Consider the following 22,583-nt stretch of genomic DNA (forward strand, 5'->3'; position numbering starts at 1 on the left):
TCATGTCACCTTTCTCCATCATACCTAAAGCTTGAAGATCTTTGCTGCAGGTCTGATGTAAAATCTTTGTGAAATTACACCCAGATAGAGCCAAATACCACAATCTTAACTCGTGTAAAATTTCTGCTTAGGTCAATGGAAGTTTTGCTTAAGTGAGGCTGCAGGATTTGACCGCGGGTTTGCAGCACGGTGTGTATTGCAACGTCTTGCATCGTCTAACTTTACCTTGTGTGTTTTCAGAGACAGCTTGCATCAAGATGTCTTATGGGAAAAAGTTGTGCTAGACTGGTCCTGGGACGAGGCAGGAGAACTGCAGATGACAGTTAAGAAGACCTCTGTCTCTTTAGGAAGAGCCAGCGAAGGGAGTCATATTTCTTTTGGCATCCCCATGCTACCAAATTACATCTGCTCTTCAAACATTCTCCAGAGGGAGGACTGCAGGACCCCACTCCCCTTCCACCCGAGAAGCAGAAGCCTGCAGCACGCTCAGCTTTTCCCCCTCACACCGCTTCACCGCCCCCCTCCCCAATCCCTGCGTTTTGACCCAACCTGCGCCTTCCAGCCCCGGTCCCCACCTGAAGCCCGGCGGGCAGCGCCCAGCGGCATCACCTGCCGGGGTTGTGGGGTTGGGGTCGTGGGGTTGGGGCCGGCCCGCCCCGGGGCCGCGTTTGCTGATGTAATCTCCCGGCAGCGGGCGGTGAAACCCAACACCGCGGCGGGTGCCGGGGCGGGCGGCAGCAGCGCCGGACTCCGGCAGCCGCGGGGCTCCCCCGCGCCCCCTGCACCGCCCCCGGCCCCGCCGCGCCCCCTCCGGCTCCCGGCCCCCGAGCCCCCCCCCCCCGCGGGCCGTGCGCGGAGCTCGGCGGAGAGCTCGGGGCCGCCGGGGTTTGATGGGCAGGACCTGAGCCTCCGGCGGCGCGGCGCTCGGCTCCGGCTTTCCCTCGGACCTCCGCTGCCCGGACAAATGCATACAAATGCATTTGGGAGCCCAGAGGACAAGGCGAGGACGCATCTCTCCCGCGGCACCAACGTAAGCGGGAGCGCGGGCAGGGGATGGGATGGGATGGGATGGGATGGGATGGGATCGGGGCTCGGCTCGGCTCCTCACCCGGGGGCTTTCCCGAGCCGCCAGCCCTAACCCGACGAGGTGCTGGTTCCCTCCTCAGGGGGCTGTGGGGGTGCCGGTGCTCTGCAGCTCTCCCCTGTCCTGCCCTGCGGGGAGCGCGGTCGAGGAGCGGTGTCCCCCATCCCCAGGTTGGAGCGGGGCGCTTGGGGGACAGCGTGTCCCTGCACCCGCAGGTGGCCTGGTTGCACGTCCCCCCTTACTGCACGTCTATTCAAGGGCAGCAAGCAAAGCCTGCAAGGCTTAACGCTTAACAGCTGAGGCTGCTCCCTCTGTAACGTGAATCACCAGGTGAGGTGCCCTGCATTTACATGCTTCTCCAAGAGGCTTATGCGTTTCTAGAGTACATCTGCGATGTGAAGGCAGAGCTCCTCTCTCCTCTGTGGCTTGCCTAAATGCAGACTAAGCAAGATGACCGTGAACTTTTTTGGTGGTTGAAATGACATTATAGAGGTTACCAGTGTGTGTCTTCTTTATAAAGTGCTTATTTTATTCAGGCAGTGGCTGGAATGAGGTTTACTGTGAGCTCCGGGTGGGAACGGGAAGGATTTGTTCTGTGTTGTGGTGAGGATTGTGCTGCTGGCGTGTTACCTGGGTCTGCCTGAGCGGTGATCAGCAGCTACGTGGCTGCCCGAAGGTGGTCTGAGTGGCTGCGTCTGCGGGACTTCTGAGCGCAAGTTAAAAACAGGATTTTTGTTTTTTTGGTATTTGTGAAGGGGTATTGCTGATGGATAAAAGCTGAATTATTGTAAAGTAACACAGATGCAGTTTACCTGAGTACAAAACCTGTATCGCTGAGACAGAATTGTAGTAGATACAGTATATGTTCTGGAGCTATATGGACAGTTTGTCTTGTTTACCTCATTCTCTTGAGAGAAGGCAACCCGGGTGCTTGCCTGTGTTAACAAACCAGATTTTTTTTTGCTAAAGGATCAGGTTTCCTTAGCGTTTCTCAAACCAGCCAGTCTCTTTCAACCTCAACCACGTTTTTGTGGAAATGCCATTAGGTCAGACCTGCTACCTCTATGGAGTGTCTCTGCAGGTTAAATACATAAAACTCCTAAAGCTGCGTGACGTCTAAGTCTGACACAGTTTGCTGACAGAATATTTCATTTTAAAACATGAACAACCTTGTATTCCCCTTGTCTCTTGCAAGCAGTGAGCTGTAGGATCTTTGAAGAGTGATCTACAAAATGCACAGAGACAATCCTAGAAAGACAAGCGCGTTTCACAGGACTGGGAATCCAAGCTGCGTACTTTTGCCTTGATACAGAGGGAAACTTAGTGTCCTCTGTCCAGACAAGAGCTAATGTGAGGAATCAAGTACGTGCTCGTAAAAACAGTTGTAAAATCATATTTTTTCATTCATTTTTCTGCTTTTAGAAATGCTAACGCGGTTGTTCCGGATGTGCTAGGTTGTCGTCATAAGCCACATGCTGTCCCGAGAGCAACGGGACCACCAGGCAGGGAGTTCCCTTCCTCCACACCACAGCTCTGTTGTAGGACTCCTCTTAGGCCACTGCTCCTCAGGAGGGAAGAGCAATGCATTTTTTGATCCTGTTCCTCTCACCTTATCTTCTGTCCCTTCCTTCCTCCCTTCTATAAAGTTGGGAGCCTGCTGCAAGGTTTTCAGGCGCCTCACCCTCGCTGTTTACCAGGTGCATGGTGAGCAAAGGGTGCGCGACGCTCCCCAGGACCAGGCTGTGGAGGCCGCCATGTCCCCGCCAGCCGCGCTGGCTGCAGGCGTCAGAACCCGGGAGCAGCATGGGCCCTGCCACCTTGTCTCGTGATAGTGGCAAAGGAAGACATCTGTCTTCTCAGATATTGAAATAGGTGTTTTTTAACTGCCTGGGGTCGTTGAGAGGCACGGGGTGCCTCTGTCCAGAAGGTTCTATCGCCGGTCCCCAAAAAACCCTCAGGGTTTTACCTGAGTGCCTTATTTGCCTCCTGCTTTTGAGAGGCCAGGGAGGCTGTGCATGGCAGGAGCTCTGCCACTCATTGCTCCTTTTCCTTGCTGTGGAGACAAGGCTCGTAGGAAACTCTGAGAAAATCTGTGTGGGAGGCACGGGATGTTCTAGGGCTGCCTGGCTGAGGAGAGCAGTGTGAAAAACAGATATAGTGATTTTAGAGTGGGAAAAAACTGGAAGAAAGGAAGGAAGTTACACTAGTGCCCATCAGTGAGGGAGCTGTGACTGCACTTGCTGTGAGGTTTGACTTAAAAAGTTACCTGTATGGATACCTAGACGCCCAGGTATGTCCAAGTATGAACAGCTTTGCCAGTGCTGATCCCTGTGGAGGGATGTGCCATCAGGAGACAGAAGAGAACTGCAACACCAGCCTAAGCACTGCTGGAGCTGACAGAGACAGGGGTTGTGCTGCTTGGAGTTGTAGACTGCCAACAGCAGGCCCATCTGGAGAGGATAATCCAAATCTCCTGATATACTACTGTGTCCTGGGTCTTCCCAATGTTTAAGCACTTGCCTAAGATTTCCAAGGGGGCTCTTAGTTTGAGTGGAATGAGGGGGTGCACAGTCTGTGTTTGCCCAGGTGGTTCGGGGGAAGGATGTTATGGGGACAGCTGCTGGGAGGAAGGCTGCCTATGCAGCATACATTAGAAGATGTACATGACACTCTTTCAACTTCTGTGATGGACACAAACTGGGCTGTTGTCTTCAGAGGAGATCTAAAGCAGCAGTGCATGTGGGGTCACTGATGAATGCGGGGTTGAATGCAGCCCTCAGGTTTAGTATGTTCTGTGTCTGTGCTGGTTACGCTGGGATCAGGTTTTCTAGCCTTCTTTAGCAACCAGCTAGTGGTCTTCCTTCCTTCAAATCTGAGGTTTAGGAAACTATCAGGGAATGAAGAGGATACTGTTATGCTACACTGCCATGCACTGACCAAACCCAAGCTCCGTATGCTGCTGAGTAGTCTTCAAATGTGGAATTTTGCTTTGTTGCTTGCCATGACTTGCTTTGAAGCTTATCAGTTTCCTCAGCCGTCTGTCATCCTGAATGGAAAAAAACACAGTCGCTGTCCACGCATAGGAAGAGACAAACAGCCACAAGATCTTAAAGATAAACAGAAAGATAAGCTCTATTTTAAGTGGTGGAATAGCTCAACCACATTTGGAAGTTCCTTCCTGCAAGCAATTATGTAGTTGCCATCAGCTCATGTTTCCATATAAAACAGGAGAGAGGATGCAAAGGTAGGAGAAGGGGAGGAAGCTCAAAAGATAATTGGACTCTAGGACAGGACATTGCCAAGGGGCATTACTGTTCCAATACAGAACAGCTTCAGGCTCATTGTGTGTTGTTAAAAGGGGGAATAATGGCCAACATTTGAGTCAGCCAGGGAGATTGGTCTTCCTGCCACACACTTCTGCATTTTTCTGTTGTCATGTCCCAACAGGGCAAGTCTCCCCAAGTGCTATGGCCTCTGCTAAGGCACATGGACTGAGGCTGAGCTTCTGTGCCTTGCACACTGCTCACTTCATTCCTGCAGCTACGGCAGAAGATGGATTCAGCCGTGTATGCATTATGCAGCAGGGAACCTGGTCTCTCTGTGTGTGAGGATAGGGTCTGAGAGCTGGCTGCTTTGCTGCTTTTAATGCCAACAGTAGTGATCTTGACCAAGAAGGGAGGTTTTTAATGAACAGGTTCTCTTCAAAAGATAGAATTTCCTTTTTTCATCTTTCGTCTTTGGCCGTGGAGGAGGCTGCATTGTATAGCTTCAATTTAGTTTGCACAAAGTTTCATTTACAAAAATTTGTACTTGTTGTGGAAAAAGGTAGAAGGAAGAATATATTTTCCCATGCATTAGGGACCTCCAGACCTATGGTTGTCTCTGGTCCCTGTTTTTTCTCTTAGCTGATCGCTCATCTGTTCTTAACATTAGCTGGAGCACACTTTGTAAGCCAGACATTTGTCTTTACCTCTCACTTAATGTTTCTGTATATCCAATTACATCTGTGTAATTTACAGCCCTGGGAGCATTTCAGAATTTCTTGCCTTCCTACAACATTTGCTGGGAGGTGACAGGGGCAGATACCTGACACTCAGCTTGTCCCTGGCTGACTTTGTGGAAGAGGTTGTTGTAATGTTAAGGAGTGATCTTTGCACTTTGGGCTCTGGGGTTCTCTGAGCACCCTGACTTTGGAGTTCAGTTAATTAAAATGTTTCATGTTATTTTTAATGGGGAATTTTTGTGTCCATGAAAGATAGGAAAAGAGAAGAAAAATTCAAAGAAAAAAAAAGTTCTGGCTGATACGGTGCAATACTTGGACTTCCTTGCTAACACAGCTGTCTACTGTCCACCTCCAAGACTTTTTTTTCACCGAGCTTCTTACTAGATCAAAAGATGAAACACTGTGTGACACAGAAACTGTTTACTCATGAAATTACACCAGAACTTGAATTCTGGTCTTCAGAGTTGAATAAAATAAAGTGTGAGCCCAGTAACTGACCTGCTGTCAGGATAACAGGCAATATTAACTCTTTTGCAGAAGCAGCAGAACTGCTGCGGTAGAAGTTTCATGACTGGCAGGAGAAGGACTGAAGAGGGGGACTGCTAGGGACTGCAGTGGTTAATTTTAAAGTGTGCCCTAACAAGCACATTGGGATTTGTGAGGCATAGGCTTTCCCCCACCCCTTCCGCGATCAGAACTAGAACAGTGATGGCTATTGCCAAATACCCTATACAACCTGCAGAGCGGGTGGTGATGGAAAGCATGCTTCTTCTGATTGTCTTGTGAACCAGAGCACCTGTAAGGTGGTAACTGGTTGAGCCTGTAATGCTTCCTTTCTCCTTCTGGCATTTGCTGCAGGTGTTTCTCCTTGTAGCAGGAAGGGGGGACACTCAGCTGGTGGCTGGCGAGTGCCAGCAAGGGCTGGGCTGGGGGCAGTGGTTGAGAGCTGCCTGCTGCTTGGGCTGGGGCGCAGGGGGTGCGCCAGGAGAGACTGGCTCTGAAAGCCTCACGGTGAAGCTGCCCGGGTGGAAGAGGGTAAGTACTCAAACCCACCCTCTGCTAGGTCAATGAGGTTTGACTCTATTTCTCTGAGGAAACAATGATGACAGATTTTTGCTCTGTGATTTCTGGAATGTTTGAATTGCAAATGCTTGAAAGAAATATTAAGACTTTCACTAAATACTGCTTTATATAGGTACATAGATATTTGTAAATCATAGCATGATTTATTTTCATTGAAGCATTACTTCCTGGCTTATGTGTATGTTATCCTCCGTGCTGAAGGTAACCTGGCAGCAAACACTTAGGGGAAGAAACTTGTCTGCCATTACTGTTTGAACTGTACACTCCTCTACAAAGACATGAGGATTTCTTCCTGCACTTTCTTGACATGCAAACCTGACTAACTGGCAAGACTAATTCATACAAAGTTACAGGTGTTTAGTTGCGGTTTTATTACTTTCAAATGCTTTCTGTTTACTCCAGGTGCTCAAGTACTCTGGTGTGGTCCAGCAAACTCTTTCAGTGGATCTCATTCATTGATTTTTCTTGATATTAAACATATGTTAGTGAGCAAGAGGGTTGAGCCGAGGGTTGAGCATGAGTTGACTGCTCAGCATCACTTTGTAGAAATATTTTTTCCTACTGCTTAATTGGTATACGTCGCTATCATTGTTACGTAAAATTGTGTCTGTGTCTGGATGTCTAACATTAATAGAAAATGTTTCTCGATTATTACAAGATTTAGTCACTGGTAAGAAGATTGTGATTAGCTGTTAATCTGGCTAATTTGTGAATTAATGAAAGACTTTTTTAGACTTTTTTAAGAATGGTAAAAATGTATTCCCAACCCACAGATTCAGCATTAATGGTATCTTTGTTTAATGTGAATCTCAAGTTCGTTATCTGTATTGACCTTATTTGCTTTTTTACCATCAGCGAGACCAGAGTATCCATTAAAATTCTATCAGATCATGAAGTTTTAAGTCAAAATGCGATGGGATTTTTTTTACTTTGAAGAGCGTATCTTGTAGTATGATAAAACTATCATACAGGAAGAAAAATGACACAACACTTTAATTTATGGTACACAATGTGATACGGTGACAAGACATTGTAGGTACACTGGGACAAAAGTATCTAGTAGGCATTAACTTGTCACTTGTTTTTTTAGTTTCTTTATGGTAACTTTTTTTTCCAGTAAGAAATTTACTACGTAGCAGCATTCATATTTGAGGGCTGCCACAAGAAAATATAAAACAGATGCAGTTACGTTATTAATAAAAGCCATTGTGAAATGTATGTGCTATATATGAGAGCATCCGTGGTCCTTGATATCTGTGCAAAATGCCTTCTCAGCATCAGTGGAAAGTTGTACGATGTGAAGGAGGGCTTGAAGGTTTTGATCCAGGACTTGCTGAAGTCAGTGGTATCCTGACATTGGCTGTGGATGTTGAATCAAGTTTCTAATTCCTTCAAGTCTGAAACTTTGCATGCTTTCCTGAAACTTTGCATATTTTCTCACATGTTGTTTTCTTTTTAGGAAGCCCCTCCTCCTTTGTATTGCAATATGTATAGCTGCGGGTGTTGCACAAGCACCAAAACAAGGTGAGAACACTTTCTTATACCAAGATGCTTAGATTGTTACTAGATCAAGAGAGTAAATGTCTACTAGTGACCTTAGGTTCAGTTCCTTATGGTGACTTAAATATCAGCAGCAGTGCGATGAGAGCTAAAGTTTAAAGTAATCAGTTTGGAAAAGATGACCTTTTGAAAATTACTCAGACTTTCTGTCCATGAAATTGCTTACATATTTAAGCAGACTCTTCATAAAAGAGAAGTCTTGTACAGAGAAAAGGCTTTGATTGTGTCTTCACTGCAAGTGGGTGTCCTTGGGGGTGGCAAGCTATGACTGAGTTACCTTTGCACTTCTGAGGGCAAACAAGCAAACCACTGCATATAATAAAGGCTTAGTCTAGGCTGGCATCATTAAAGCAAAAAGTGAAATTGTGTATTCATTTGGTTTTGCATTCAGATGCAGATGTCAGTGAGGAAATAGGGTTGTCTTGTTTTTTGTTTCTTTTTTGATCTGCCAGCTGTTACATCTGCACCAGATGTGCAGCCTGCACTAGGGACTGTTGTGGGAATGCTAGTGTCCCAGGGTGGTGAAGGCTGACGTGCCATTTATTCTCTTATTTGAAAGGAGAGTGGCAACGTCAGTTCTCTACCATATTCCTTCACCATACAGATGAAGCAAGAAGTAGCTTGTCCTTGGCTGATGATGTGTATGGTAACTGCAAATGCTCAGCTGAATACAAACAGCCGGGTCACATGGTGAATTCAGGGCACATTCCTGATAAGGTTTGCTAGAGCCCTGTGGGATATCTCTGCAGCCTCCCACCATTACTCTCACCAATGCCTTTTTCCTTCTCATTATATAATGAGAGCTTTTTTTGTCATGGTTACTTTTTTTTTTGGGGGTGGGTGGGTTCCCCTTTCCCTTTGTACTTTTATCTTCCATCAGCTGCTCATTGTTTGCCTGGTATGATTGTTCGCTGTTTTTTTCACATTCAGCTAAATGGGGGACATGTGCTTTCGTGATGATGGGATTTTCCCAGATTTTCTAGTCATTGAGCCAAGTTCTGCATCAGAGGAGGGGAAAAAAAAAAAGTCAGCTTGCTTGACAAGGGCAGCACCCGCAGATGTGTGTGGCCTGCCCTGCTCCAGGCCTGCGTGGACGGGAGGGGAGAGGCTGGGGCAGGGAGGCAGTTTGCATCTTCCCAGTGGAGCTGGGGAGGGATGCCAGAGACAGCTCTGCAGCCATGGTTTGAGTTGTTCTCACTTCTCCATCCCACTCTGCTCTGCAAATAAATAAGCAATTTCTTTTGCTTCTCATGTTCTGCAGCCTTAGAAATGGTTTGTCGAAAAAGCATAAGGAGAGGGCTGTGAAGGCTGCTGGGCCGCCAGCCCTGGGGATGCTCCAGCACCTTCTAGCTCTGTAGGATTTGTTTTCCTGCTGGTGGGGATGAGTGCAGAGGCCCCATCTTCCCTCTGAATCCCTGTATAAAGGACATACAAAAAGTGTGGCTCCTGAAAAGTAATTGAATAAGCGCACCTGCCAAAAACCTTTCCTTAGGAAGTCTTGTAGTTGAACGATAGATCTGAAAATCATCAGAGAAGGGAATGTAAGTGAATGAAGCCATTTTCTCTAGACAGCTTGTGCATCCTTTACCTGAGAAGCTCTTCCTTATGCATTTCAGTCGGGTGTTATAAATTGTGTTCAGTGAAATATATGTAAATATACAGCCTCAGGCTTTAGGAATAGTACTTTGACTTTGGCTTAAGGACACAGAATCCATGTGTCGGGTTGTTTTTTCTGTGCCAGTACTCAACCTTGGTGTCTGGGAGAGCATCTGCTGCAACCAGGTGTCCTAACTTACCCAACTCCAGATGCAGCATCACCTAGAAAATGGGTGATGAGTAATCACCCGATGAGTAATTATCCACTGTTCTGGTGGAGCTGACTGAAGAATGATCCTCGCTGTTCCCTTACCAGTACCAGTAAAAGGAAAGTGAGTAATGTGTGTACTGGGGTTGTTGAAAGGAAGAGAGCACCCCAAATATCCTGCCTTCAGAGAAGTCTTAAGTACGAAGGAATGTGGAAAATGAACAACAGAGACTGGACAGAATAGTGATGCAGAACACTACAACCAAGTAACAGCCTGATACCACCACCACCCCACCATTCTCTTTGGTATTATTTTATGCCACAAGAGGGTCAGAAGATTTTTCGCTCAAGTTCATGATACGTTTTTCCTCCCTTTATGATCTGATTATGTTGTGAATTTTAAAAGTAATCCAAGGAGATGGAAGGAAAGCACTTCACACCAAAAACCCCAAACAGCTTTTCACTCAAGAAGCTGAGCCGTTGCAGTTCGGGGGACTAATGCATTCAATGAACAGTAAGCAAAGACAGATGTTGTGCAGACATGGGTAAACAAAGAAAACTGACTACTGATAGGTAAAGAAAGTTGTGGTTGTCAAGCTGGGAGGAAGAGTTAAGAGGGTTGCCTGCTCCCAAAACCCTATGTACTGCCAAGAGCTTCTGAAAGCTTAAAAAAAAGTTGGACCAGAAGTAAAATGACTGGCCAAAAAAGTCTGGAACAGCCTTTTGGCTTGACGGTGGGTTAACAGGCAGCAAGTCAGCAAGGAATAATTATCCGATACTTAATCTTTTGCTGTTATTTTTCACACAGCATTTCTCAGCATTGAGCCTTCTCAAGACCTGTCATTGTTAGCAAGGATCTGTTTGCAGGATGTGGAGAATGTTTTATTTCTCATTGTGCTCTAGGATCCTTTTTCTTTTTTAAAATAACTTTTAAACGATGTGCTGTTTTCAAATTGGAACTTTCAGAATTTGTAGTTTAAGGTTTAGGAATGATCCTCTAATATCACTTTAAAATTGGTTGTTTTCTGTCATGGGAGGCTTGATGCTTTATTCTGAAGTTTATGTTTTGGACAGAGATCATAGGTGCATTGCTATTTTTAAATAGGACTACTTAGTTTCAAATGTTTGCAAATACCTATCGAATATCTCAGGTTAGAACTGTGATGTTTAGGTACAGCCTTAGATTAGACTGGCTGTCATGGTGCAGTGTATTCTCCCGCACGCAATCAGCTGGCTCAGCCAGCGCACAGAAGTGCTGGAGCTCTCTCTCCAGCCCTCAGGGAATTATTTGCCTGTGTAAGACCTCTGCATTGCCCAGAGCTCAGGCCCGTGTTTCTTCTTAGCTTTCACAAGGGTAACACATGCACAGCTTTCTCCTGTGTAGCTATGTTCAGACCACGCAGGACTGGGGTCCTGGGAAAGTGTGGTGGTTCATTAGCAGAAGTATTCTGCTTCGAAGCTCTTCTATGACCTGACCTCTGTTATCAGTATGACAGATTAAAATATAGCCTAGTAAATTAATTGCTCTGAGGCAGAACGTCTTGAGAAATTGGCGTACGCATGACTTTCTGCAAAGATATGCTTTCCCTGTACCTCTGGCTGGGCTGGCTGCCCGCCAGCATAATCTTGGCACGCCTGCACATCTCTAACATGGCTAGAAACACTACAAGGTGTGTAATTAATTTTCAAGATGCACAGTGCGTTCAGGTTGATGCTTTTGGTTCCAACTTATAAACCACTCTCAAGGAAGTCTCAGGCTCTTTTCATAATTTACTACTGAAACTAAGCCAACATCTGTCTGTCCTTAAAGTTTGCCGTGAATACATTCAGTAAACAGAGGAAGGGAAGGCTGGGAAAGGAAACCTTTTTTCCACTAAAATATTGAACATCCATTTGTTTCAGTTGCTCTTTTCTCTTAAGATAGCAGTGCATCCTTGGCTTCTGTTGATTACTCCCAGTTTTTGTTATGCCATTTAATAGCTTTATTTACTTAATATAAGCACAAATTGTGCAGTAAAAAAAAAAAAAAAAATCCTCAGCTAAATACTGTGGGAAGTACCAGTCTCTTCCTAGTTAGGCTTATGACATCAGTGCAACTGTTAAATACTAGTCATTTTTAATATAGTGTCTTTATATTCATCCTGAAGGAAGAAGGTGTTTAGGCACACCAACTCCAATGTGCCTGTATCTAATTTATGCAATAGCAAATGAATTCACTCATCCTTGACCATTTATTTCTCCTTTCGGAGGAAAGTGGCTTTAATTTCTTACTCCAAGTCAGAATGGAGAGAACCATTCTGAATTGCCTCAGACAACCGGTGTGCCACAACTGTGGTGTGGGACAGCACTAGGGATTTTTCAGTTTCATAAATGAATTAGTCTCCAATGGGCATTACATGAGTGTTTTATTTTCTTTTAGTTAAATTTTGTTCATCAGGAAAGCTGGCTTTAATTGCATTTGTCTGATTTATATGAAAGCTTGTTGTACGTTACTTTAGGGATTTGGAGGCCTTGCTGCATGCAGTATTTATGCTTTAGGAAGCACAGATTCGTTAAGATGCTCTGTGTGCATTTGTTTACATGGATCTGAATTTGAGCTTGCAAACAAAATCAACAATATGCTTTTATTTCTTTTTTCAGCAGTAGATGTTCTTCATCAGCTAGGCCTCGTGAGCAATGTTCAACAGCCTTCAGAGACAACAGTGCCCTCAGCATCGCCATTACCTCAGGGGGTTCGTCTGACCGTAGCAGGAGTTGTACTGACTGGTGATGCACATGTTGAGTCCCCCGTCGCTCAAGTCATACCAGCAAATCTAGGGCATCGTTTCACCATATTGGTTGGGTTGTACTCTTACAGAGTAAATAATGCTTTTCTTTTCAGTATTAGGAACAAAAACAGGCTGCAGTTTGGTGTCCAGTTGCTAACGAGAAAAGTAGTGGTGTTCACTGGAGGGAAGCAGTCCGTATACTTTGAATACAGTGTTCATAATGAACAATGGCATTCGTTTGCCATTGACATTAGAGACAAGACTGTCTCAATATTTGCTGAGTGTGGAAAGAAGTACTATAGCAAGGAAATACATTCTGAAGTGGAGATGTTTGTTTTGGATGGTTTATTTACCCTGGGAAGGATGAACTCTCACTCTGTCAGCTTTGAAGGAGTTATATGCCAGCTAGATATTATTCCTTCTGCAGAAGCCTCTGCAAACTATTGTAAATATGTGAAACAGCAGTGTCGCCAGGCTGAAACGTATCGATCTCAGTTAGGAGCTCCACATGTGTCAGATGGGCTGGATGTTTTTTTAAAGAAAAATACGGGTGAGAAAAAACAGTCAGAAGACATACCTGCTTACAGAAGGAAAGGAGCATCAAACATTCCTGTTACTAACATTGCTTGGATTCACTCTCTACCAGAGTACTTGGAATCACGAAATGTCTCGGCAGAGGCCAAACCTGTGCTGGAAGCATGGCCAGAAACAGAACTTCAGAAGCAGGTCAGTCTGCCCCTTCATCAGCAGGAACCAAGCAAAAGAAGAGGCATTACTGAAAAACCCATGGGTTCATATCCAAATACTTCACATAATGCCATAGAAGATGCAGACAGACAAAGTGAGCCTTCTCTGATCTCCCCTGTAAAAGAGAGTAAATTTAAAAGTGATGGAATGGACAAAGAACGACAGCATGTAGGTGAACCAACCAAAAAGCAACAAATCTTCAACACAACCCTGTACAGTTTGACTGCTGACCTGTCTCTGGATAATCAACTCAGTCTAGGGGAAGAAGGCCCATTTGATGCTAATAAGTCTTATCATGTGGAAAACAGTTATGAAATTGATGTTGATAATTATGCTTATGGCTATGAAGATCGTGACAAAATATTTGAAATGGGAAGTATCAGAGGTTCAAAGGGGGAAACTGGACCTCCTGTAAGTTACCTTTACTACACTCATTATTGTAATGAAGCAACATACCTTTAAGAGAGGCTTTACAATAAGTGTAGCAAAGCATGCCATGCTGTGACTGCTATTTCTCCCAACTGTACTGTACAAATGTTTGTCTGCATTAAGTGTGTCTCACATGTAATTTTGGCCTAAGTGTTGTATATTTTTGACTGGCAGAATACATAGGCATTTGCTTCTGGTGAAGTGATAGGCAAGCCAGACGTTTTGAAAATTTGAAATGCAGCCAGATGTTTGTAACTGCTAACTATGGAGACTGCTCACTTAACAAAATTACAGGATAAACTCATACTGTACACAGACATAGACACTGATCCATGAAAAGAACAACCAGGCTGTTTGGAAGAATGACATGGTTTTCTCAGTTGAGCAATGCTATCAACATTTGTAATGGTAGAAGCAGACCAGTTGCAGAATCTAGACCAGTAAAACCATTCTTAACCCACAGTTGCAGGATCACGAAAGCTGGATGCAAAATAATGTTTAAACTCTTACATTACTCTGCAGCCTTTCTTCAATTAGTGGGTAAGCAATTTCTGAAATGATTCAAATGCACAGTAGTGCTTTTAATAGCACTAATTTGTCCTTTCTTCTGTGTGCATGAAAGCCATGTATTTTTTAATACATAAAAATGGGAACAATCTATATGAAGCTGCAGGCAAGAAAGAACAGCAGTTTATGTTTAGCTTGGGAGATATGGTAGTTAATGCAGAAGTCTTTAATTTTTTTTAAACTATAGCATGGGGAAGGTAGTTCCACTTGCTCTTCTCTTGTGTGTGTTTATGTGAATATTACTGGAAAGTAATTTGGTAGATGTTAAGCAGCTCTTAACATTTGAATGTGTCCATAAATTTATGGCATGTATACTTTCAGCACTGAAAAATATTTTGTGTAGTCAGCAGCTGACAACTTATTTAAAAAATCAATTTTTACTCTAACCAGAATCCTGATGCCAAGAGAGGTTGTTACACAATTGAGAAATGCATTAACAAGTAATTCACACTAGTTGAGAGGTGCTCTTGCTTAATCTTTTCTGAATGTGATGTCAATCTGTCAATGTCTCTCTTACAGACGGGATGCAGAAGTTTCTTGTCTACGAGTTAGTGACAGCAGACCTTGCATTTGGCATAGTCTGTAGCAGTGAATATTGTGTGTCTGTGCTGGAGCGTTTTGCTGGGTCAGCATTTAACGTGCCCAAGGTCTTAAAAGTGATATGTTGCAGAGCCAGGAGCTAGATCTAGACCTTTGTGGGCACAAGCTCAGCTGAAAGGGCCAGCAGCAGCCACTGGGCAAAGCTGAAGCATTGTGTTGCCAAAGGGAGAAAAGACCTCTGTATGGCTTTTCCACACAAGATTTCTGTAATGTGCTTGGTGCGACTTGTGTGGCACAGCGCCTGTCACTGTCCTTGGACTCGCAGAGATGCGTTTGGTTTCCTTTCTCAGTCTAGTACACCCATGGAGAGAAAACAGTGGTAATCCAGGTTTTATCTGTGTGGCTCTAACCCTTTAATACATAGGTACCCACACAGTCTTATCAGTGAAGATCCTAAAAAAGCAACAGTGCAGGGGAAGAAAAAAAAGTTCTGATGAGGCATGAAGCCCCCTTTCTTCTTCTTTCATTATGTTGTGGTTGGTTTGAACCTTCTTTCAAGATTTCATCACTAAAATAACGTTCGTTCTATTGGAGTTGACAGGCAAGAACTAGCTTTTGTGGTTCTTAAACTCCTCAGCTTCATGTTAGCTTTTAATCATCTACCAGAACTGATTCTTGCCTTGTATAATTAGGCCCCTTGTGTTCCGTGATCCCACAGCTGTGGAATTCACCCATCACTACAAAGCAGGGCTCCAGAATTCAGGCTTTCATTTATGGGTAACATATGGAAAAGGGCACCTAATTCTTCAAAAGTACTATGACTGATTAAAATCCTAGCAATTGCAATGACCAAAATCCCCTAAAAAAATATGATGCAAGTTTAAAGTGAAACAGTGTGGTCTCCTAAAACACTAGTTTGGAGGGAAAGCTGCTCCATTTATCTGCTGAGCCTCTCCTTTTTGTATTGCAGATGGTATTGGCAATGTATAAAGGTTTAAAAAAAAAATTTTTTAAAAAGTGTGTTTTTAACAGTTTAACTGTCTAACTGATACTCTTCATTGCACAGTGCTAAGGCTGTTTGCAGTAGCATGATGTATAGTTCCAAATGGCTAGAAGGAAGGGTTAGTAAGAGCTGAAGAGCCGAGTTCGGTTACTTACTGGCAGGTAACTGCATCAGCCTGCCTAGCTGCACAGGATTTGACTTCCCCTGAGAAATGAGCTAGGAATTAGTTTTCTTTGTTGGAAAAGTTTTCTGGGTTATGAAGACACTAGTCTGGCAGGAGAAGTGATAGAAGACAAAATGTGGTGTTCCTTAGGTTATCTGGTTGGTAAGGACAAGTAGTCTGGAGATACTGCCAGGAGGAACTGGAAATGCAGTCCCTGCATCAGGAAGAATTGAGTCCTGGACGAGTTCCTCTTATTCCAGCCAAGAGGCATGAGGCTGAGAACCCTCAAAGAGGGCAGGAGTTTAGGAATCCTAAATGTGGTGCTACATAGAAAGGCAGTAAGAATGGTGTCATCCGAGATTTCACTCTTAGCATGTTTATCAGTTGAACAAAATTGCTTGCTGCAGCTCTCCCTAGCCACAGGGGATGTACTGGGCAGTTAATTACCTTCACATATCTTAGCTCTGCAGGTAACCCTCACAGTTCCCTGCCCAGGTTGGGAAATCTTTACCTCAGTATCTGCTAATTCAGTTAAAAAGTTAAGCTACTGTTTTATTTTTTATTTTTTTTACTAGAAAAAAATAAAGTTTATCCTAATTATTTAAACATTTCTTTTACTTCACCTGAAGCTGATACATTTTTCCTGTCTTCTTCACAGAAATCTTGAGAAGCTTTAATCTGTAACCCAAAGCCATGTATATTCCTCTGATGTTAATGACATTGCTTTGGTTGCTGTAGGATTCTTTACAGAGAGACTTCAACAGCTGTACAGAAGGGAGGTTAATCCTACACAAGTGACTGCCTGCTCTAGGGCATTGGGGAAGAGAAGTGTTTTTCGTTTATCACTTCTAATGAAATTCAAATGAAGCAAGTGGAAAAAGATAGGTGGGCATTCATGTTTGGTAGAATCCTGGTTGCTCAAAAATTAATGCTTAAAAAAGGTAGAGAGAGCATGCTAGATGTAGGTAGAAGAATTTTGAGTGACAGAATCTGAATTCTAGATGGCCCAAAACTGATGGGGTGACATTTAGTGCAATATTACATTATTAGTGCAATATTACAGAAATCAGAAGTACAAATAGTTGTTGGGGAATGATTAGTTAGGCAATCAGATGAGGGTATTAGGCTGTTGTTACAGTACAACTAGAGAATGCATCAAGCATTACAGTGATAACCTGTATTCATTACTAGGAGGGATGAGCTTCGGCTATTTTTCTACTGGTTTGAGTATGCTGAGGCCACGGTTGAGAGAATTGTCCTCAATTTTCATGTGCTGAGCTCTGTCTTTAAATAAATTTAAAAAAACAAAAACATACCAACAGCAATTTGACAGACTGGAAGAACTGTACATGCATCCATAGAAAGGCTGGATTGAATATCCTAGGAAATCTGTGCACGCTCACTACAACACTCATTGAGGACCTTTCAAAAGGTAGTGAAAATTACTGAAAGTGTGGGTTCTACTATTTTTTTTTTCAGGATGAAGTCACAACTTGAGCTTCTCCCCTCAGTTATATCAATGAAGTGCTCAGAATTCATAAGGATGATAAGTTGCAGCGTCTTTTTTAAAGAAGCTGCATACGATCTGTGTTGTGCAAGCTGATTCTATTAAAGAAGTGGATTTAAAGTTTGCATCTGTAATGTTTACCAAAGTAGTAATTTTTTTTGGTGGTTAAAATGTCAAGTACAAAAAAGTTAACACTTTTAATTGCTTCAAGTTTGTTTAATTACTACTGTTGGCAACAGTTGGAGGAGAAACTATTCAAACAAATGACTAATTCCTTGGTTTATGAGAGACTGACTCACTTGCAGAAGTTGTCTTCAGGAGCTTAAGTGGATGCCTGAGAGGTCTCTCTCTACTGTATTCATAAATTGCTTCCTAACTAGTATAGAAACAGTCATGCTGTCTTGAAGTTTGCTGTTCCTTAAACAAGATGAAGAAGTGTATGGGGCGTAATAGCTTCTCACAATTAGTTGGAAGAACATTTCCAGGAAGACTGGTGTGTGGTGTACTAAGTCTGCTCTCAGCTGAGAGGTTGCCTAAGTTGAGGAGTCTGAGCTGTGGGTTGAGGAGTAAGAAAGATGCTGTGGTCAAGGAGAGCCCTTGTTAATGCTTTAATCAGTCACCTGGGAGGGGCAATAATGTTTCCTTGAAACGTGTTGCACGTATATAACAAGTGAATGTTTTGAGAAGTGTTTAAGTACAGTTCTATGGCTGCTGTTCCCCAGAAAGTTAAAATATCCTTTTACAGGATGGAAGATGGAGGCACAAGTCAATTGGGACGCCCTTTGTAGGACTACCCTTTGTAGAATAAGGTCACTAAGATATTTCCCACTGCATATTTTCTAAGTGGTAATGTTCTGCAGATGCATTCAGCAAGCTGGTTTGTTAGTCCTTGTGCACAGGTAGAAAGGCAAATGGGCTTTCTGTGGAGAAAATGGTCTTGGAGAAAAAAAATTAAGATGACGTCTTAAGGATGAAGGAAGGATTGCAGGAAGACTCAAGTCTTGAGAGATTGTTCAATTAACTTTAACTGTTAATTATTGTTAACCAAAGACTTCATCTACTACAACAGCTGACTTTGTTTTAGAAAGCCTGAGGAAAGCATTATTCACCCCTGGCTATACAGTTCAAATTATTTTGCTACTTCTTCTAGGGTTTGCTGAGAGCTTGGTTGTGAGAACAGAGTGTGTTTTCCTACTGTGTAGCTAAAAGTTTCTCCTCCATTAGTTTTGCTTCATTTTTGTGTTTTTAGATGAAGAGAGGTAATTATTAATGAATTAGTGTAATCACAAAGCATTTTTTTCCAAAGGAAGCAGACTCTTTAAAAAAAAAAAAAAAAAAGAACTATCAAGAAAGGAGTCGAGTAAAGAAAATATTCCTGCAGCCCTCATTCAATAAATCAGCAGCAAAGGCGAGAGATGTCAATAAATACACATTCATATTTCTGCCAAGAAAAAGGTGGGATTTGATTATTATTTTTTTACAGAAATGTAGAGAGTGTCTGAAATAAGAGTGGAGAAGAACATCTCACCACAAAAGATTGTGCGCTAGTTAAAACTATTTTACTTAATGAAAAATGTGGTATGTTTTGTTTTGTAGCCACAGGATAATTTTCTAAACAAAGTGTATATCTCAATTTACAATTTGAGAGGAAAGATCAGAAAGCATTATTCCGGGAGCTCCCTGTGCTGTCTGAGGTGTGTTTTTGGAACTCTCCTGACAAAAATGCCAGGTGAAGAGCTTGCCACGTGTCTGCCTGCTAGGTTTTTACTCTTAAACACTATGAAGGTCTTTTAACTGAAGTAAAGTGCAAGGATGCTAGTGAGTGTTTATGCAGTCAGGGTGAATAGTGAATATCCTTAACTAAAAATATGATGTTAGAGTTCAACTTTATGACCAGGACTTCCTACCTGGGACAGTAACAGATCTAAATTACACCAGGATAGAAATACAACCAGTATGTGGTTTGTGTCTGCATAACGTTATGCAGGATGGGCATACGTACATTCCCAGCTATGAATAGGCAGCTGCACTGCAGTTAGGATGAATATTGCATTCAACAGTATTCAAAGTCTTGCTCTGTTATAATATCTCCTCGTGCAGAGCAAGACTTGAGTTGCTGTTTAGAGGTGCAGGTGTGGGCTAGGGCTACAGCAGAAGGGCCGTCTCTCTGCACTGTCCCTGTCTACCACTGAGCTTTCTTCAAATAGCTATCACGTCTATGAGAGTAACTTTGGGGAAATGCTGCCAGTACTGCTCTTAAAGTTGGGTTGTATAAGTCATTATACATAAGTCATTAGAAGTCATTATTTTCACTGTGGGTGCCAACTGAACTTTCCGGCAGACGGAGCCCAGGGACAATAGCCGGTGCTCAGCACTTCAGAGAGTCGAGGCGTCTGCTCTTACTGCCCAAGCTGATGCCCAGTTTCCCTGAGACTTTCACTGGCTGTAATTGCCAGCCTGGGGAGGGGGGGAAAAAAGCCTATAATTTGTTTACAGGAGAATCCACATTTGTTGCAGGGACTAACTCCAAAACCAGATGTTTCCCAATTCTGATGGTTTTGGGGCAGTCAGCAAGGTTCCAGGATTCAGCTAGACATTTATTAATGGAAGACTTTATTTTTCCAATTTAAAATTCCCCTGTTTTCTTAGACCATTTAATTAATAGGGCTATAACTATCTGGAGATATCAGTGTGGCTCTAGCAGATTTTTTGTGAGTAAATGCAGTGGGATCTTACTGAGTCTAGAACACTGAAGCTCTGTCCTCTAATGTGGAAGATTGTATCACTTGAATTTTGTCCAGTAAAAAAAAAAAAAGTCTCTGAAGATTACTATGATTAATTGGAGAGGAAAATATTTTTTGTTGTTGTTCTTCCTTGGAATAAGATTTTTTTTTTCCAGAACTGTGCAAAGTAGTCCATATTTTGGCTAAATGAAGGTAATTGGCTTGATATTTCCTAAAGCCTGTAATCAGCGCTCTCTTCTCTGCCAGTGATGTTCTTTCCAAGGTAAAAGAAATGTCACTTCCCTAAAAAATTAGGTTTATAAAAAATACAGTTTTGCCTTAATAAAGTAATTTATTTGTTGTTACTAAAACCTCAAAGGGATTATTTTATAAATATATACATATTTATTTTATGAAAAACATGCTGGCTTTTCTTTTCAAAGCCTGCAAGTTGGCCATTTCATTTTAGTCACCATACTTGCCCTTTTGATTTTCTCTGGTATGCCTTCCAGCTTTCAGCAGTGTTGCTTGGGGGTGGGCAGGATGATATTCAAAGTGTTTCACCTAGGCTTTCAGGTGAGAGGATGCAGAATTTGCGGAAAACAGAAGCATGAGAAAGCCTGGGTGATTTATATTATTTATATATGTATATATATATAAGCAAATTATTTATATACAAGTGAAACTAAGGGTGAACATGTTGCCAGTTATCCTTATCCCAAGCTTGTAATCAGGGAACCTGAACAATCATTTGTCTATGTTTGTTTCTTTTTTTTCATGTCTGTCTTTTCTGTGCAGTGGTATCTCATTTTTCATGATTATTTATCTGACTTTTTAAAAATGTTTGGCATGCCAGTGTGTTTATTAAAAAGGCTTAATTATCCTTTGTTCTGTGTTTTGAAATATACTAATCATGTTTCTAACTCTTGAGATCAGTTCTCCTTCCTTTGTAAATTTTGCTTAAGTGTATTTGTATTAATCTAGATTGTCTCCAATTCCTCAGGCATAAAATAATTTTTAAACATAATCTGATATTGAGCAAGACTAAAAACACACGTGCTTGCAGTTTGGGAATCAGTTTTTAAGTAGAGAAGGCTTTTACTAGTAAAAAGTCATCAGCAAGAAGAATTGGTCTGATTCAGACTTGTGGTACTGTCCTTGTGCTGAATTTTAGCCTTAATTGTTTTGATTTTCTATCACCAGGGTCCTCCAGGTCCTCCAGGCTTACCTGGTCCGTCAGGAAAGAGGGGTCCTCGGGTGAGTAAAAGCGTGTTCTTGTGTGGGTCTGCACAAGTCAACGATAATTAAACTGGAGTTGGAGTTTGCATCTTTTTGTTTTATTTTCAACCTTATTCATATACCTGTTGACTATGAAAGTATGTAATTCTTAACGTTTGGTAGATAGGTTAGAATAAGGCAAATTAATCAACTTTTTCTTCTACTGTGACCTTTCAGCATAGTTAATTCTGTGTATGGGTGTGTACATGGGGCACTGTTACATCTGCACCTAGCTTTTGTTGCTTGCAATGCTAACTTTTTGTTTTTCCATGTTGCTCCCATTTGCTGCTTTGCAGTCTAAGATCACGTTCATTTGTTTTTTGGAACGAGAGGGAGTGAGCAATGCATATCACTGCCACAGAGGAGCTGGCGGTTGATACAATATTAACCCCTGCAAGACGGAAAAAAAATCATTCCTAATGATCTGTTTTGGACTTGTGTGTTACAATAGCTTGATAAAAGGTGTGATAGGTAATTATTGTGTAGAAGATTTAGGGTAATGGTATTTGGGGATGTAAGTGGTTATGGCTGTAGCACTTTAGGCTAGCTGAATGGCAAGTGGGAAGTAAGGGAGCAGTTTATATGAAAATCTCAGCAGGTGCGTGGGAGTAGCGTTGAGTCAGCCTTTGAGGCACATTTAAACAAGTTATCACACATAGTGTTGAATGCCCTTTCAAAACGTGGTGTGGCTGGGTAGGAAAGTACACTGGTCAAGGGGGCAGAATGACCTGGTGCTTTAGAGCAGCTGGAGGTAAGAGAGTGGATAAGACACGTTTACAAGTATAAAATGAAAACAATTTCTTCAAATACATACCTTTTTGACTTAATTTCTTGGGTTCTTTTCTCAAATTATCCTGCTACATAAGAGCTGACAGTACCTACATCTCAGACTTTTATATTGCCAAACAATATTGCCTCTGAGGCCATTCCTGCCTCAGAGGCAGGATCCAACATACCCAAGCCAACCCTCACAAGTGGAAGTTGCCTTTGTTTTGGAAGTTGCCCATGTGTCTAAAGCCATGCCTGTTGGTGAGATCTCTCTCTTGCTCTGTTCGTATTGCTGCAGATCCTCTTTATAAGTGTAGAGGACTTAGGTGTATATAGGTGTAGAGTATAGTGTTCTTTATAGGTGTAGAGTATAGTGCTCTACTGTGTGAGTTTTCTGGATTAATTATTGAGTAGGGCATCCTTCCTGTTGTAAGGAGACATTGTTTATGGTAGGGTACCTGAAGAAGTAAAGAAATGGCCAAGGTGATTATTATTTACCAGCAATTTTGCCACAGAGTTTAAAATACATATTTATATGGGCCAAGAAAGCTTAGAA

At 42.6% G+C, this 22,583-nt stretch overlaps 1 protein-coding gene across 3 annotated transcripts in view; it reads left to right on the top strand.

The window, feature by feature from the left end:
* Positions 1-743: 743 nt before the first annotated feature.
* Positions 744-22,583, top strand: part of COL24A1 (collagen type XXIV alpha 1 chain) — a 134,972-nt gene continuing 113,132 nt past the window's right edge. The window contains exons 1-4 of one of the 3 annotated variants that reach the window (XM_048059107.2): positions 744-1,030; positions 7,630-7,694; positions 12,178-13,460; positions 21,185-21,238. In XM_048059107.2, the coding sequence (XP_047915064.2) occupies positions 975-1,030; positions 7,630-7,694; positions 12,178-13,460; positions 21,185-21,238 (1,458 nt within the window). In that variant the 5' untranslated portion in view covers positions 744-974. Of the gene's footprint in view, positions 1,031-7,629; positions 7,695-12,174; positions 13,461-21,184; positions 21,239-22,583 lie in introns of all 3 variants that reach the window. The other 2 variants (XM_048059108.2, XM_013177986.3) reach the window with 2 other exon arrangements.

Source organism: Anser cygnoides, chromosome 8, assembly GCF_040182565.1.
Source record: "Anser cygnoides isolate HZ-2024a breed goose chromosome 8, Taihu_goose_T2T_genome, whole genome shotgun sequence".
Taxonomy (NCBI): Eukaryota; Metazoa; Chordata; class Aves; order Anseriformes; family Anatidae; genus Anser; species Anser cygnoides.